The 19,053-nt window shown below is 40.1% G+C and overlaps 1 protein-coding gene and 1 long non-coding RNA gene across 6 annotated transcripts in view; one reads left to right on the top strand and one right to left on the bottom strand.

The window, feature by feature from the left end:
• Window positions 1-19,053, bottom strand: part of sema5ba (sema domain, seven thrombospondin repeats (type 1 and type 1-like), transmembrane domain (TM) and short cytoplasmic domain, (semaphorin) 5Ba) — a 183,800-nt gene that overhangs the window by 86,515 nt on the left and 78,232 nt on the right. For all 5 annotated transcript variants that reach the window (XR_005696243.1, XM_040034790.1, XM_040034792.1 and 2 more), the window contains 2 exons: window positions 3,810-3,909; window positions 3,258-3,303 (listed from right to left, as the gene is read on the bottom strand). Coding sequence is in view for 4 of the 5 variants with exons in the window: in XM_040034790.1 (XP_039890724.1) it covers window positions 3,258-3,303; window positions 3,810-3,909 (146 nt within the window). In the remaining variant the exon portion in view is untranslated. The remainder of the gene's footprint in view (window positions 1-3,257; window positions 3,304-3,809; window positions 3,910-19,053) is intronic.
• On the top strand, window positions 1,980-13,125 carry LOC120735415. Its single transcript, XR_005696244.1, has 3 exons — window positions 1,980-2,100; window positions 9,336-9,338; window positions 13,113-13,125. It is a non-coding gene; the product is annotated as an uncharacterized LOC120735415 (long non-coding RNA).

Below are 19,053 nucleotides of genomic sequence, written 5' to 3'. Positions count from 1 at the left end.
CACATCATGTCATTCAGTTGTGGTTGCTGTGAAAGGAGACTCTGTCAGACAAAGTGGAGTGTGGTGATGTGCTTAATCCTGTGTGGAAATGTAGTGTAAAAATAATTCAAGTTTTTGTTATAGAAATAATAACAAAACTGATGCTGCAGAGTCAACCGTTAAGCTAGTCTTGCTTAACTTTTTTTGGATACACATTATAAGAGAGTCGTGGTACTGAACGAATCCAAACACTCAATACATGTTAATAAAAATGTTTACAATGCTTTGGATGTAGTAAACACATATCACTCCACTTTCACCGGGCTAACACAGGGACGACTATTCACACTCATGTTCATACCTGCAGAATTGTAGGATCACAGATTAACCTGACATGCATGTCTTTAGAAGAACCCCGAATATCCGGAGAGAGCCTACGCAAGCAATGGGAGAAAAAGCATAATCCACACACAAAAACCCCAACAAGGACTCTCCATCAACCACTGCAGCACTGTGCCAACTACAAAAACAGGTGGATTACTTTTTTCTTGGCTTCCCGCATCTATGATGTGAATTAGAATGGTATTTGTGAAATGCTGAAAAGGGATGAGCAAGACGTGTGGTTCAAAACAGGTTTTTGGAGCAAAGTTACCAAACTTTTTAGGCTTTAAAAAAAATATAATTATATATTGTAAAGTTATTATATGTTTGCATTGACCGTAGAAACAAATCTCATAACAGGTGCACTTTGGATAACAAAGAATATTTGCACTCAGCAGATGCATTTCTTGTTGTTTTTCTTGGTTGGTGGGCATAAAAACTGCATTGTGATGTTCAACACCCTCACTACCATCATTTACATAATTAAGGCTTAAAGTGCATTAACCTTAACAGCAGCAAAATACGCACTGCTATTTATTTTGAAGGCGTGGAAAACTTTGGCAATCTCCAAAGAAGATGTCCCGCAGTGGTTTAAAGCATGGAAACTGTGCACTGCCTGGTTTTTGTACAATGCCTATTTTTCTCTGCTCAGTGACAGTGATATACCGGTTTAGATTACACCGTCCCATTGAGAATTCAGGGCTTGTCATTTGTGATGTGTGATGCAACTGTATGGCAACCCTGTGCCCCAGAGCTAACACTCCCACTGATACCAAAGCTACTTTCCGGCACAGCACTCTTACCACCACAGGCCTTTCAGAAAACAAACCCATTACACCCACAGGCTGAGGACACACAAAAATGCACGTGTACACACACAACACAACCTTATGATTTGATTATATCCTCTGCAGCGTGGACATATAAATAAATATATATAGATATATATATATATATATAGATAGAGAGAGAGAGAGAACACAACACTGGATACATCTGAGCTGGATATATCACATATATCACCACAGTGTTGATGCCTTGTTGAAAAACTGTCATATGTAGTAACATTTAGGTTTCGTGATGGATTATTTTGCATCACTTGTTTGGTCGTAACCTAGTTGATAAGCTGTAACGTAAAATGTTGCTCTATGTTATTATGCAATAGGATCCGACTACAGAAACTTAGCAAATTCTGGGACTCTGATGAAAGCGAAAGAGAAAGGGACTACCATCCTGCTGCTTTGTTGCTCCCAAAGTTTGTCTCATTAGCACAAAATCTTTGAAGTATCAGTAAACATGCTCTGTTTAAAAGTTAATCAAATCAGCAATACACAACTGCTTTTGGAGGCTTAAAATTGAGGCTCTTTCTGTTAAGCTGTTTAAGAAAATAGATGGATTGATAAAAAAACTGAGGCATGTATACAGAAAAGAACATGTGGCTTGTTCAGGCAGAAGACAGAGTAGAAGATACTTCAATAGATGATGTTGAGCGCAGAAGACAATTTTCATATCCAATGAAGCGTCACAGCAAAGCTTCTGTACCTCCACATACAAACTATTGATAGTTTAACCAAAGTGGCTGTAGGCTGAGAAGATCATTACTAAAACTTGGCCTTATGGTGCGTTCCAGATCCCAGTTCCCAGCCAGAATTTCCATCTGGAATGCCACCTCAATTTGGATTTCCCACTCACAACGTCAGAGCAGCCCCACTAACCCCGAGTTGAGGATCCAAGATGGGAGTGGTGAATGTAAACAGTAGTAAAACTTTTATTCTGTCCTGCCACTGTTGTGTATTTGTAACTCACTAAATAAGCCATACACAGAGAACTGACCAGGCTCTACCCGTGAAAGTGCTGCAGCGATGTAAACAAGTATTATGCTGTACAGCCAGAGATGCATGAATGGCTCTACCTTGCCAAGAGGCAAAACAAATCCTGCTTTTCTTTCGGTTTTCCAACCGTCCTACTGGAAAGCATTAACTAAAAACATAAGTCAGTGTGTGTTGAAGTCCCCTGGTTCAAAGTCCTATCCCCCTTTGGAAATTTGTCGGTCTTTATCTTTCTCTAACTGGAAACACTACAATATGCTGTTTTCGGTTTCCATATGAGTCATGTAAAAAGACTGGGAGCAGCGGCCAGCAGTCATTTAGGCTCGACTTGTTGCTTTAGTCTATTATTTAAAGGACTATTACCACATAATCTGCTTACAATACACAAAATCTCTGTCTGTGTGAGTTTGTTTCTTTGTCTGCCAACTCCTCCCACACGATCAGGAGTTGAGCAACCAAAGCTGCCACACAGATACGTCTTGGGCCCCTGAAGGTTCTCAACTATATCAGATACTATGATATCATCAAGTTGCCTAGCAACGCTCTAGCAATGGGTTAAAAAGGCCTGTCTGTTTTTCACATTTTTACCTATAACACTTTATAAAAGCATCTACATCACACCATATATATAATTTATATCCACATTTTTTTTAAATTATGCATTATATGTTATGACGCCTGCTGGTTGCTTGGCAACCCTCTATCAACAGGCTAAAAGGTTGTGTTTTTTTGTCTTTTTTTGTACTGCATCATTTTTAATTCAAAACAGCGACATGTACCTGATATCCAACAAGCTAAATTATACATGACAATTTCATCATGCTGCCTAGCAACTACTAGGCTAAAGTGACCCATGACCTACAACAATAAAAGCATATTAGCGTTTTCATTTCCTGGCCAACAGCATACACAGCCTAAACAATGCTGTAGCAATAACATGTTGCCTGACTAATTCATAAACAACAGAAAAAAATGTGAAAATAAACTTGGCGAACATATATAAAAAGAGTGAGATAGCGCCCAAAAAATAAGAATTTAAAACCACAGGAGAAAAAGCAGTACACTTACCTGTATCAGTGACAGGTTACTGAGGTCCAGTCTGAAAAGGTAGTTTCTGAATTAAGAAGAAAGGGAAATGATGTAAGTGACTGGCTCAAATCCAGCAAAATCTATTAAACAATGCAGATGAAGTATTAGAGACCAGCTGTCAGGTTAACACAAAGTGGATTAAAGCACAAACTGTACTGCCCGTCACTCTTGGGCCATTGTTTTCTGTTAGTATTTCAGTCTTTGGTTTTACACTTTTTTGTGATCATATATGTCTACGCTTTTAACAGGGTCAATCCAGACAAAACTTTAACTCATATCATGCCAAGAGAATAGACACACACACACACACACACACACACACACACACACTACTGCGGCGTGACATATTTCTTCCAAATCCTTTGCTCCTGCCAAATCCAAAGCTTAACTTGGTCCAGCGAGGCCTCAGCAAAGCACTTTAAAAGCGTCATTATCCGAAAACCGCACTGTATGAGTGAGTCAGAAAGGGTATCACATTCTCAGTAATGTGCTCTGTGGGGTGAAAAGCTGAGTGGATTTACAGTTTCTTACCTGGCACCCACAATAAGCTCATTCCTAGTCAGGTCAAGGGTGAGCTGGGAGTAGTCTCTCACACCAGGGTGGGAGAAGGATGAAATCCATGGACTGAGCGCTGAGAGAGCGAAAAGGGGGGAAGGTTAGCAGAAGATAAATCATGTCGTGAGATAAAAGCAGTGACATTTACAAACAAAACTCATAAAAGGGTATAGTTTACTAATGCACGCAAAAACCTTTCCTATTTGGCATTTTATGCACAAGTGTAGGTGTTTACAGCGATGGTTAATTGACCCGATGAAAATCAAATTTATTAAGCAAAATGCCAAATGTTTGCCAGCAACAGCCTCTGTGAGGTTATTTTATGATGGCTTTCATTATATTTTAACTGTTGCTCAGACTAAACTCTGGGAACACTGCACAACTATAGATTAGAAAAATGTTAGAGTGACCAATGCACCAATTATGAATAAGACACATTCATAGTTGCAGCTGAAGTGGTAAAAAAGGGCACCAAACAGTGAAGGAAAAGCTTCCTGCTACGTGACGCTGTCTCCTACAGAGCGGGACAAAGTGTCCAGGCCCCATCAGGCAACACAACCCCGATCCAACCTGACATTCAGACAAACGCGGCTCTGTGTGGGGCACGAGGCTGAAATCTCAACGCTGTATGAAACTGGCATTTACAAATCAAAATTTTCAGAGGGGCCGCCTGGTGGAGCTTTTAATGCCACACTCAAAACTCCAGGAAGAAAAAAAAGAGCATTTTCTCTACGAACTTTGTGTGGGCCTTTAAACGATTTCACCACATGGAAGTTTGCGGGGCTTAAAGGGGATTTGCTATGTTTCCAATGCTGTAAGCGACATCACAGTTGTTAGTGGCAAATGAGATTTCTTGGAGCAAGTTAAAAAGGCGTGTTAGACACATTTGAGCCATTTACACAAAACTAGTCCAAAAACGGACAAGGAAAGAATCAGTAATGATGTTAAGCAACTTTATCGTTGTCCACTAATTTTCTGTATCAGAGAAAAAAAACGTTCATGACCATTGCATGACCCCCCACTGAAAAAAAAAAAAAAATCTTGATTTTCTCCTTCATCAGGGAAGTGATCATCAAACATTTAAAACCTTAAAACGTTCATTTTCTTCTAAAATTAAAAGTAGCTCATAAAAGCTCCAGGCTACGAGTGAGAAACTACATCAAAGTGCTGGAAGAAGTTGCCAGGAACAGCGAAACAAGTCTCCATCACGCAAAGGAGATAGGTTTTTAGGATTGATGGGAGCCCATATGGCTCTGTCATCTGCAAACATATCCAGAGATGCGAAAAACAGAAGGCGGCAGCTACAGTACGGTATGGTGCTCTTAATTTAAGATACAGAAAAACACACGCATACAATATTTAATTAAAGGTTCCAGTATTGACAGGAGACTTCACTGAAGTGATAGTGTTTGCAGTCAGATGTGGATTTGGGCACTCGTCACCAAGCTGCTGTGAGACCGAACTTCATTCTAGTGTTTCTGTTTTTGTCCCACTCTTGTGAGATGTGAGCAGGGTTGAATCCATTTTCATAAATACAGTGAATATTTAAAAGTCCGCAATTTTCAGTTTGCAGCACAACTGCAATTATATATTCACAAGATAAGGCCTCTGTTATTCTGTATTTGAAAACTGCTGAAAAGAACAAAACCAGCGCATTTGTCCATCTCTTAATAGTTTTGGACTTCTCTGCATCTAAAAAACAACAAATCAATGGACTAAATTAAGTTTTATAGCAGACATTAAGGAACCAGGTAGAAATTGTTGCATGTTTTTTCCATTAACAAGAATAAAAAACAAAGTAGAAAAAAAGCATAATAATAATAATAGTACTTAGACTTATTTTAGACATATTATAAACCACAAATACAAGCATAGGTTTTAACTTACAGTACAGGTTTTATACAAAATGCTATATATTTTTAACAATGGCTTCTGGTTTCCATGACAATGGCAATCTACAGTGTAGTGCCTAGCATCTCAGAAAACAGCCACACCACCTTGTGTGCTGCAAATAACAACATAATACATTGTTAATTATGATAACAACAGTTCTTGTTCTATTAGGAATATAATAAGAGAAAATGAGCAGTGTGCTGCAGGGACACACAAATTTATCAACCAGCTAGATCAGAGTAGCAGTGCAGCTTTTAAAAATTAATAATACACCGGAAAGCACTTTTACAGACAGGATTAAATCTCTGATAATCACAATAAATCATCGGGTGTCCCAAGGCTATTTTAATACGATGCAAATTCTGCAAGAAGCCATCTCTTATTCTCTCCATAAATATTTATACTACACTTATCCACATACAGTGGATTGTTTCAATTTCACAGTCGGCCATGCATCCATATGGTTTGACCATCTTTGACATGTAGGGTGGGTGTAAAAAAACAACAACATAACGTTGTTGAAGGCCAGTGCAAGGAAGCGAGCGGAACCATCTGTGCATCACTCTGATTAATGGCTGCAGAGGCTGAAGGTTGGGGGGAGCGTGGGGGACGCGGCGGGGAACGCAGGCCGCCTTTAGCTGCACAGTCTTATGTAAACAGACCTGAAGTTGATTTAAAGAATCCAACATGATCCCGGGATTGCGCAAAGCCACGGCATGTGTGAACAAAGCTTGTATGTGTGTGAACGGTGTCCCCATAACTGGGAGGAATGAACATGATTTGAACGCCAACTCAGATCATTAAAAGTCTCTAAATCAATCCCTTAAACACACACAGGCTCATGGAATTATTGGCAAAGAACAAAAAAAGTTTGTTTTAAAGGCTCAATTACTGCGAGGTTTGTGTTTGTGTGAAAATCAAACTCTGATGTGGACTACAAGACAGTCATTACCAGCTAAAGATGGGTTAGCCGAGGGTGAAATGAGCTCCGTTTCTCTTGTTCTTGGTTTTTTTTTGTTTGTTTTTTTTGCTTTGTTTGTTGTTTTTCAGGAAAATGAGTTTCAAGAAACGAATCCTTCATTTTCCAACAGCTCATAATGGGTCAGTGAAGGTGTCATCAAAGTGTGAGGAGTTGGGTACCTCCTAATATGAATAGTTAAATCAATAAAATATAGACTGACCTCCAAAAGGCTTTAAGGAGATCTTTCTTTTTTGACATTGACATTAACATTGTAAGCACTGTGAAGATACTGATTTGCATAACTGATGAAAAAAAAAGAAAAAGGAAAAACATTTGGATTTGAGATCTAAGATAACTTTACAGAGTCTCAGAGGTTATTAAGCTATTTAGGGCTATGACTTGTTTGGCGTTATTTCTGGGGACAGGTGATGGAAATGTCAAAGGTTTATAAATACGCTGACTCTTCAAATCTTGTTTAAAGAGTCAGCAGCAACGAGCTCCTCTGAGAATCTGCCAAGCACTCTCAACAGCTCTTGCCTACAAAGCTGCAAAGCAGGAGAAGGCTTTCAGAAGAAAGTAATGTAATTACCGTAAGAAATTGCAGTTGGAGGAGTTGTGGAGGTGAGGTTGTTGGCACAAGGAGCTGCTATAATGGCACAGCCAGGCTGTTGTTGGACTGTAGCGGGCCTTTAGAAACACTCTGAATTCTTAACTTTGTAACCTTCACCAACCTGTGTAGGGTTGAGTTTGAGAAATGTGATGAAATGAAGACTTATACGCTAATTTTGGCAATTCGAACATTCCAAACAGGCAAAAAAGCTATTTAAGTGCTGTCAAAGCATCGGATATTATCTGAACCACAATTCATCTCAGTTCAATTTTATTTATATAGCGGCAAATTAGAGCAGCAGCTGTCTCAAGATGCTTTATAGTGTTAAGAACCTACAATAATAGAGAGAAAATGTAAACGATCCACCGAACCCCTCTGAGCAAGTACTTGGCAACAGTGGGAAGAAAAAACTCCCTTTTAACAAGAAAAAACATGCAGTGGAACCAGGCTCAGGGGAGAGCAGCTATGGGTTAAAGAAGAGAGACAGAGATTAATTCACTTAACTTTACCTCTACTTTTAAATACTCCAGGAGCCACACGTAAGCCTGCAGTCTGAAAGTGAAGCATTCTGTTGGGATGATATTGCCCCAATAGAGATGTTAAGATAAGGTTGGGCCCGATTCAAGGCTTTGTATGCGAGGAGACAGGATGTTTCTAATTTTAGAGATAAAATGGGAGTTCTATTCTATTCTATTATTGGTTAAGAATTTCATAAAGAGAAACACTGCTTCAACTGTGAGCTCAATCGTAGTTTGTCACAGATAACACTTCATTATAGAAGGAATTATTCATTTAAATATGATCAAACATCAAACACTGTAAAAAAAAATCTGATATTGAACAAACATGGCATATAAACACATGGTGAAATGCACAATGGCCAACTGAGAAAGTAATGATCTAAGCTAACATTTGCATGTTTGACCTCAATTCAAGTCTCATCTCACAGAAACATTTACAGTGAGAATGACGGATAACAAGAACTCAAGTCCAGTGTCTGTGTTACAAAATATCTTCTTTAAGCTTTACTTCAAGATTTTTTTCTTTTCTTCTTTCTGCTATTTTGAAAAGTCCTTCGTCTTCTTCGGCTATAACAAAACTGCATTGTTCCTAATTTGACCCTTTAGAAAGCATTTCATCTTTTCCTCACTTTTCTTCACAGTTAAAGAAATTCTGACCAGATCAAACAAACCAGACCAAACCGCTGCATGCCAACGTGCGCTTCAAACAAAAAAAAAAAAAAAAAAAAACTCGTTAGAGTCCAAAACCCTCCAAACCTTTTTTTTTTTTGCTGGACAATTTTCCCACTTCAGGCCATGATTGACTACACCGAAGTGCCGAATGGTACGAAAGTAGGCAAAATGTGTCTTTTTCTTCGTATCTTCACACACTTTGAACATTTTTTTGTGTGTCTTTCCGTACAAGTGCAACAACACGAGCACCTTGGAGGAGAGACTGTTTCAAAGTCATTCTCCCATCTAAACAATTATTGTCTCGCCCCTCTCTGTCAGATGACAGGCTTTCGGCCTTTCAGTGCAACCATTTAAGCCACAGCAGTAGCAGAGAAGCAGCTGGTCATCAGCACGCTCAGTTCAAAAGACAAAAGAGCAGTGGCATTAAACTACATTTAGCCTGTAGCCACATTTGATTCTGAAGAAAGTAAAGCTATATTTTAATAGCATAAATGCAACCCAGACTTTCATGTGTATGAAAAACCAATCAAAGTCAAAGAAATTAGAAACAGCGAAGCGACTGCAGAGGATGGGCAGCCTATAAGGGCTACGACGCATCCCCAACGTTACACAGTAAATATCTTCTGGAAAACATCCAGACAATAGAACCTAATGTCATTTGAAAAACGTCAGACAGTTAAAACGGTGACTTACTCTGCACATAAAATTAGACTATTAAAACAGAGCAGATGACACGAACCATAAAACAAGAACGTGCGGTGCAGGAATAGATAACAAGAGAATTCTTTCCACAGAAGCATTATGCACCTAACGCTAAAAACAGGAGCTGTTAGTGTTCAGTTCAGAGAGTTTAATGTAGAGCGTAAATCACTTGAAATTCTTGCTGAGAAGCATTACATGAATATAAACCTTTCCCCACATCACAAATGTCTCTTCAAAAGCTTGTTAAAAAAACAAAAAACAACAAAAAAGCACAGCAAGGCTGAATTTGATGCAGCAGCATGGAGGAGAGCTTGTGAACCGTGAGCTTGCTTACTCTCTTAGAAGGGCTTCACTATAGTGAGGAGGTCTTCGTTGACTGACATTTATCCTCCTGTGCACAAGTGGTTTTATATTCTCTGCTTACTTCTTTCCCCTCATAACTGTCTGGCCGGGCGGCGGGGCAAATAAGGGACAATAATGCAGGATGAATATGAAAGCCTCCTCCCTCGGGTTGACTCGTGGGCCCCAAGCTGGACTTGATGAACGATGATTGCGATCTTTTTTTTCCCTCCCCTTTTGCAATCGGCAAGCAGATGGATTAATGCCCATGACTGCCAGAGGGACGAGGACAGTGGCTGAGACATTTGTCTCACCCAGACATAAATTATAACCTTTCTATCTTCTCCCATCTCACAGTTTTTTAACCGTTCAGCCTCTTCCCACACAACCAGCATGCATGAAGAGCGAAGCGGCACCCCTACACATTTGAGTTGCTATTAGGCCAGTACAGAGGCCAATCAAATCTGGAAAAGACCAACATATTATAGACCGTGAGAAAACCAGTGCACGGGAAATTGGGGATCGTGCACAAACTAACACACAAATACAGACACACACACACCAGACAGCTTAAACACAATCTGATCCGTTTATCACTTAAAGCCAGGTGGAATGTGAGATTCCCCCAAGCCGGAGCTCAGAGATAGGGCTATTTGATAAATAGCCAATCTTACCCCCATCTAATCCCTAAAAAATTTGAGCCTCTGGGTTTTTCCTTCAGCTAGCCCATCAAACCTTGCCATTCCCACAGCTGGAAGGATGGTGTCATCTATTAAAATGAAAGTACAAACTGAAATACAGAGGGGATTTTTTTTAACATAAAAGGCATGTAATAGGTTTTCTTGAAATCAAATGTTCTACAAAAGGTGCAAAGCAGACTCTGACAGCTGATCTGACAGTTATTAAATCCAATTCTTTGCATTCTTCAACGGCCAAGAAAGACACGGCTCAAAGTGGTCTAACTTAAAAAATTATTTTTAATTTTACATTTTCTGGAAAATGGAGACTTAGCACAGAAACGTCAGCTCAAGTCTCAAGCAGAAACGGGAAGCCTGATTACTTATATACTTCCTCTAGACGTCACACAAACTTTAAGTTTTGAACAAACACTCTACTTAGTTTCACTTTCTGCCTGCAGCTCCTATTTTTGCAAAAGCATGCAGTTCCTGTCAGCCTGCGACCTAGTTTTACACTGAAGTCTGGGCCTCTCATAAGAACAATCTAATCAGCAAATAAGCATTAAGAATATATATATTCCATACTGACATATGGAATTGAAATGAGAAGTCCTGTGTATTTCAGTGAACTTGCAGTTCTTCACTTTGGCTTTTTCACCGTCGGTGCGCCTGCAACGGCTCACCTGATAAAATCGCTCACTGTGTCACATTTTTTATCATCACTGTTATAATCAGGCATGTCGTTGATTTCCCTCCCTCAAGCGCTGCACTGTTTAATGAGCTATGAATGACAAATATTATACTAAAGGTAGCTGTCTATCATCTTCCTTCGGGCAGCGGGGGTAAGGGGGGTGGGTAGACGCGGGGTTGGCGGTGGTGAGGGAGAATCTCGGAAACACAATGTGTTGCTAATGGGAATAAGACCGAGCGAAAGGAGGCAATATTAAAAAATGGTTATCTTCAGGGCAGTGGGGTTGAGCCAATATTGTTAACGAAGCAGGCCACATGACGACTTGCAGCCATCTGGCAGGTGATTCTGTGAATGAAGCATTACCTCCAGTCTCAATTACACACAGTATAGTATTCGGGATATATTTTGCAATGCTGACAATTGTGAAAACCTACTGTGAATAAATCAGTCCTGCTCTATGTAAATTTACATGCAGAATCCATTTACACAAAGCACATTGTAAGAGCGGCATTGGAAATGTCACATTTCCATACATTATCTGGTCTTGCTCGGCACTGAAGGAGTTAATGTCTCCCTGCAGCTCCAGATCGCTTCACAAGTCAGCCTTATCAGGCCGAAATCCCTTGAAATACGTTTTGTTGGGTCTTCTTCATATCACTTTTCAGCTTCCCTTGCATGCCAGTCTCCACCCCATCCTGCTTGTCCTGTTCCTCACTATCTCTCCTATTAGAACTTTTGATTTTCACTGTGGCTGACTTGCAGGGGGTGATAGTTTGAGAGAGGCTGTTGTGCCTCAGTGGAGCACAACTCTCCCTCTGTCCCTTCGTGCGCCTTCCTTCCCTTCCCTCCTCCCACTTGACTGAACTCAGATAGAAGGGTCTGCAGGTTATGGGCAGAACAGAGAAAGAGCCTGGAGAGAGCGGGGACTGAGCAGCCACAGGAGGAATGGTGCTGGGGCCAGGAGGCTAATAGCCTCTCAGTCAGTGACCGGTAAAGATGTCTGTCTGCCTTTCACAAAACCAGTGGTGAGGCAACATCCACAGCTACTGACAAGTCCGCTGTGCTCCAAATGTGTTATAAAACTGACAGAAATGTGAGCAATGTTTCTCAAAAACAGAGTGTGAAAGAGGCAGACGTAGGCGCGATAACCAGCAAAAGAGAGTCTGTACACTTTCTGTGCTATATTTGAGACTGGCACAGGATAAGAGAGTCAACAGAGGTAACAAAAAAAAGAAGAAAGAAAAAAAGAAAAAAGGGTCTGCAAAATGAATAACAGCATGCAGAAATTCACTGGACCTCAAAGAGGCAAGGTTTCAAACCTACTTCAATCTGATTTGATCATTTGCCCTTTTTTTGTAGCTGTACTGTAATTGAGTGTGCAAACACTATTTTTTTTTCTCCTTAAAAATCAGGAGCGACACAAGAGCATTCACACAGGATGTCGCTTAAACTGTTGGCTTTATCCATTTGTTAAAGTAATAGCTTTTGGGTATTAACTGCAGCTATCTGCCATGTAAATGTTCTGCAACTGCTTCATTCGAACATGACAGAACTGTTCGGAATAGCGCTCACATGTTCATGCAATATTTTAGCACAAAGGCCGGAGTAGTGCTGCTGCAGCACTGAGTTGAGGGAATAATACTGTCAATGATGAAGACTGTTCCTGGGATTCTGTGGGCATGCATCAGCTGCATCGGTAATGGAACTTGAAACCTATTTTTCAGATGGATAGATGTTTATGTCAGTACCTTTATAAATGACCATTGTGAGGGCAGGGGTTCTCCAACAATTTTTTCCAATTCTTTCCAAGTACCAAAACTCTAAAGAGGCCACTTGGCAAAATGTCAGCCCACAGAATAAAGTCTGTACTATATATACGTCCTTTTTAAGTGCTCCTTTTTTATGCTGTAGATCCGTGCAGAATGTGTCAGCCTGCTGGATCTTTTAATTGTTTTCACCATTACATGCAAGATAAAATAAAGAACCCGGCTTCCCACTAATGCAGACCGAGAGGGCCAAAACATCGCCGTATAACTTTTCATGTGGTTTATACAGAGTGTAATTGATGCTGACTGGAGAGTTGAAGTTGTTCAGCTTCCTGTAGCATCTAAAGGTGTGAGGGCAGGTTTAAATTGCTGTCGCACTACTGTAGCTTTTACAACACTGTACTGCAATGCAGAGGCTGAAAATTATCAGTGCTCTTACAGATTAAGGCACAAGTCTGAAAGGGGTTATGGCATGAGGAGACAGGAGGCATGGATACAGACAGGCAAAGGGAGCAGTTTTCCTGCTGCTTTCCGCTTTTTCGGTGAAAGTGGCAGTAAAGCCTTTAAATGTTTTCTATTCTCTGTTTTCTATTGCAATCTTTTGGGCATCAGATATCCTGACATGCCATTAGTGAGGGAGGCGCCGCTCGCCTCAGCAGCACGCTAATCCAAGCTTCATTCAGCTGCTTGACTGACAGCTGCAAACACACCTATGCACTGAAATCACAGTGAATGAGTTTGGGGGAACAGAGACTGGTGCGAGTGAAACATGAATGCCACATAAAATATATATATAAATATATATACATACATATATATATATATATATATATAAATTCAGGGCGAGCACTTTTTTTTTAAGTGAACCATTATGGCTCAAAGTAGCATCATTCGTGCTCCTCAAGAGCCCTTCAGATGGCGAGACGACAGCTCATCGACAGCACCATTACCCAGACAATGAAAGAGATACAAGATGCACAATGCATTTTCTGCCTATTATAGAGAGAAAAAAAAAAAAAAAGAGTAAAAAGTGATGGGAACAGAAAGTTGGAGAAAAAAGAGAGTCTAAGAGGAGGAGCTCGGAGAGAGGGAAAAGGAGGAGAATAAATGAGAGAGGTGGGGAGTGCGATGGTGGATAGAACAGTGCAGGCAATCTGGGGATAAGAGATATAAAAAGCAAATTCAGGAGGCGAGATTTGCAAGGTATCAAATAGAAAATTAGCAGCAACGTCGGCTGTTTTCTGTTTTTCTTTCTATTGTTAGAGGAACATTACAGTGATTTGAGTCAAGCAGAGGTCCCACTCTGTCAAGAAATCGAATCTATCAGACAAACAACCTCCTACTCTCTGCGACGGACGTAGTGGGACCGGAGACAAAGGTCTTGTTATAAAGCATTATTTTTCTGCACATAGTCCCTGGCGAAACATAGTGTTGCTTTGATGGATACTGCTGCTGCACTTGGTGTGATGAAGGAACAGCCCAGGTATCCGTCTCACAAACCAGGTTGACCCTTTTCATAAGCTCCTAGAACAGTTCTTTGAGCCTAATAACATAAACTATAACGTCTCCATAAATTCTTTAAGCAGATTCCATATCGAGATTCAGAGCGTTCCAGTTGCTGCCCCCTATCCCTGTGCTCTTATCAGACCTGCAGTCTCATGCTCTCAGGGAGTATCATCCATCTAAATCACGAGCTGGCGGCTCATACAGTGTGTGCCTGTGGGTGGAGGTTACGTGATTCCGATGCTGTATTTCTGCACTGATCTGTGGTGTGGCTAAAAAAAAAAAAACAACTCTTCTGGCACATCTTCTGGAACACCAGGGATACAAACATGCAGCAGTGTGTTTGTGGTGGGTCCAAGCGGATGGTAGAAATACCATGCTGTTGAGACCAAACTAAAGTGGGTCACGAGGTTTGATACTAAACCTCGGTGGAAGTTTGTCTACTGTCTCCTGCATCTTCTGTGTTTATAGTACATTCCCCCGACATCGCAACCGCCGCATGTGTGCTCAACTTCTTTTTAAAAATTGATTTCTTCTTTGTGATCACAGCTGTCACAACCAAACTAAGCTAAAATAAAGCAGCTGTAAAAATGATTTAGTGGCTATAAACAAGGATAATTCTCTTCATATCTACCAGATACTAAGATTTCTTTGCAAGTACATCTATTTATTAAGAGATGTTTCTTATCAGTATGAGTGTCCCGCTACTCCTCCAAGTATACAGAATACAGCTGGTCTTAAATCCACATAACACGCTCGAGTTGATGGACTTATTTATATAAATTGTTTTTTTTGTTTTTGTTTTTTAACTCAGTCTCACTAAAATCTCCTGTAATCCCTTGTAATCTCATTTACAAGAGAGAGCAAGAACAAGACATATCCACAAGAAGACAATCAGCAGCAGACAGAACGACAACAACAATACACAAAGAATCATTAAAAACAATTACAAGAATCGTGAAAACATCATTTAATAGTTTTGAGCTGATGCTGTTTGAACAGGTAACCAAGGTAAGTGCATACAGTGAAAGTCAACATTAGTCCTTTATAAATGAATAAGATGAGATGACCTTTTATCCTCGACTTTAAGTAACTCCATCTAACCTTTTCATATGGAGAAAAATGATGAGTGCAGTGTGATACACAGAGACTGCTGTTTTGTTTGTTTGGGCAGAGAGACAATACAGAATATTTTATAGCCAATGACAAACATGAATATTGGATACCACGGAGGTTTATGGTCGGAGGAACCAGAGGTGGAGGACCGGAGGACATGCGATGCCTTCTACTGGCGCTGCCAGGATAAAATGTCACTGGACTGCACATAGAAAATCTAAAACTCATTTAGATAGGAAGTCAAAACACAAGAAAAACACACCTATATCTATAAATACTTGTCAGTATAGATGCATACACTTGTACAGCATGAGCACACACTTGTGCATGCCCATAGCAAAGACTGGCTGGTCTCCTTCAGGTGACGCAGCGCTTCAGCAAGCTACAATAAAACGCTCATCAATCACAGAGGCTAATCTCAGGTTCTTGCTGGCACTTTCATTGTGCAGGCCTTTCTGTAAGGCTGCCTTCACATAATGCCCCGCTCTGCTTGCTTTGACAGGCCAACGGCCCTGCAGCTCCCTGCCATGAGAGCCATTCTCAAGTGGCACGCCTTTGAAGTGAAGCACTGGCGGGGCCCAGGCTAATCTGGACATCTGGAGGCCGGGTGGGTGAAGCAGGACAGGGAAAAAGCCCTTGCATATAGATAATGTGAGTCTGGTTTTGTGGGGGAATGAAAAAAGCCATTTCTTGATTTCTATAGATTGGAAATCCAATAGAATGGAGGCTCTAGTTTTCAAACTTAAAACTGCTCTGACACAGAAAGTTCAGCATAAAGGACCAAATGGCACACGTCAATCTTCAGAACCATAGACAGAGTTCAGGTCTGCAGCATTGATAAGCTGGACACAAGCACATAAACAGTCTTGTTAGAAAACGGCACAGTCCAAAAAAGAAAAACCAAAAAGACGGATGCATGCTTTGGAGGGGGCTGAGAGCATTTCATAACTCCTTCAGGCCACCTCTCCAATCTTTCTGTCCTCGATCCCCACCAGCAATTTTTTTTTGGGCTTTCCAATCCTACTCACCACTCTTGGCAGATGAAACACAAACAGCCCTATTCAAAAATAAACACAGCAATTTTGTGTGTGTTTACCTTTGATTCTGCGCTCCAAACTGTTCTGTTCCATTTCACGCAGTGAGGAACACCTCGTTTCTTGGCCCACTGTACAGATGAACGGGCAAGATAGCGGGCGCCATTATTCCACACTATCATTTTAATCTTGGCCCGTTTTGCTTTCTGCTCCTTTATAGATGCCTTTTGACCTCGACAAACTGTGAGGTTCTATTTACAGATGGCACAAAGATACATTTATGAAAATTGAAAAGTGGCAAATAGGGTTCCAGATATGAAAAATAGCTGACATAAAATTCCCTGGGGCCACACTGTCCCCCTTAACTTGACAGCAACAGTTTGCCACACTGAACTTTAAGCTTGTGAAATCAATGTTATTGGAGATTTCAAACCATAAGCATAAAAGATAAAGACTCATTTGTTCCCACACTTGCATACATCAGACTGTAACGCAGGATGCATGCTGTGTTTGGTTTCAAAACCATGTCTGTAACATCTGACTCTACTTCAGATGCTAATTCCCTATAACTGCAAAGGAACCTCATGGCAACACTGAGAAAAGTGTTCAGGATTAACACGTAAGCAGGAGCTGTGACCAGTGTTGGTCAAGTTACTTGAAAAAAGTAATCAGTAACTAATTACTGATTACTTCCCCAAAAGAGTAATCCCGTTACTTTACTGATTACTTATTTTCAAAAGTAATTAATTACTTAGTTACTTAGTTACTTTTAAAAACACGATTTACAACCTGAAGAGGTGATAAAGCGATAGATCTTTCAACCCAATTCTACTTTTTCTACATAATCCATCATACAAAATGTAATCAAATGGAAAAGTCTCTTTTTAAAACTTGTTTTATTAGTTTTAATCTTTTAACTTTATGCATCAAGCAAAAATTAAATTATATGCAACATTCTCTGGCTTGAAGAAATTAGTTTAATATTTAAACCTATTTTCTGCACATTCCAGCACATAAAATAAAATATTTTTTGTGTTTACACTCAGTCTTTCAAATAGATGCAAGTAAAAAACACCGCAGAAAGTAAATAAAATCAAAGACTAGCAGTCCTGTTGCTCTATTTTCACCTGTAAAGCAGGAGTGGGGCAGGCGGAGGTGTGCTCTGGTGCAGGTGTGGCGCAGCGGTCAGTGGAAGAATCCGTGAGTTTCTCTGTGAATTTCCCATTACCGCGTTGCGCACTCGGAGCTTGTTTAGGGGTTTTTTTCGGAGTAAAAAGAAGTTTTCTTCCCACGCACAGCAGACACTAATGTTTTTGTCACTTTTTATGGAATCAAACTCAAAGTAAGGTCAGTACTTCCACGCTTTAAACGCTGCACGCTCATACTCTCTCCCACAATCGATATATGATCCATTGTTGATCTGCACACAGCTGTTGTCACGAACGTCGCACTCGATTACGTCACTGTCATGAGACATTCTTGCAAAAAAAAAATCACGGTTTTAGTAACGCAGTAACGCAGCGTTCCTACGGGAAAGTAACGGTAATCTAATTACCGTTTTTGCAATAGTAATCCCTTACTTTACTCGTTACTTGAAAAAGTAATCAGATTACAGTAACGCGTTACAAGTAACGCGTTACTGCCCATCTCTGGCTGTGACCAAGGAAAAATGGTACGCAGTCGCTTGTGTTTGTCAGTCTAGCATCCGCAGTTTTCAACATATCGTTTTCAAATTTTGTGTGATGGTAGACATCAATACCAGCTCGAGCTGATTTAATTTGAGTGAAAATCAGATCAAAGTCAAGGTCACACCAAAAGTAAAAATCTATAAAAACGTTTTATTTAAAATTTTTATGGATCCTCTACTTGACCTTGACTGTTATTGTTAGCGCCCAAGGTCAAAGTTCAAGGAACCATAGAGTAACATATTAGATGAAAGGGCATGAAGAGAGCTGCACAACACACCTTTTATTTTTTCAATACAATGCCATGATTTTTGCAAAATCGCACACTGTATAAATCTAACTTAAAATGTTAAGTTTTTACAGCTTGAAGGAACCAATTCAGCTCCAGTCATATGAGTAAAGATAATAAAATTCACCATGTTAGTATGTAAAGCTTCATAGCTCAAAGGTTAGGAATTAGGAAAAAGCTTTAGTTTCTCTGAATGCTCGTGTACCTTAACCTTGACACCAAATACGGCAAGTTTTATTATTTTCCATTACATCTTTACATCAACTGCTTTTCCTCAGGGATTATATGCACCCCTCACCTCACCTTTAGGGGATGTGCATGATGAATAGCTCAATAGATTTCAACTGGATCGGCCCTTTTTTTTCTCCCATGTGTACATTTAAGATGAGTCAATATAGATTATCGACAAATTGCTAAAGTTGACAGCAGTACAGCAAGATGGACTTCAGCATGATTGCTCAGAGCAGAGTGTCCCTCATCTAAAAAAAAAAAATGTACCCACTATGTCTGAATAAAGCTGGAGCTGACACTAGAGTGAAGCATGGTGTTTTTTTCTCTTTTTTTGACTCCAAATAAGTCAGCAGCAGCAGCTCGACACTTGACTGCTTTCACAGCCCATCCTTTCATGTTTCCCTTATTTCAAATTCTTTTGTTAAAAAAGGAAACGGTAATAAATCTGAAATTTGAAAATAAGCTGTCACAGAAGAAAAAGCAAGATATCAAATTACCGGGAAGCTGAATGAAAATGCTAATTTTACAAA

This window comes from Simochromis diagramma, unplaced genomic scaffold, assembly GCF_900408965.1.
Source record: "Simochromis diagramma unplaced genomic scaffold, fSimDia1.1 OVJJ01000091.1, whole genome shotgun sequence".
Taxonomy (NCBI): domain Eukaryota; kingdom Metazoa; phylum Chordata; class Actinopteri; order Cichliformes; family Cichlidae; genus Simochromis; species Simochromis diagramma.
This window is presented reverse-complemented; position numbering and strand designations above follow the sequence as displayed.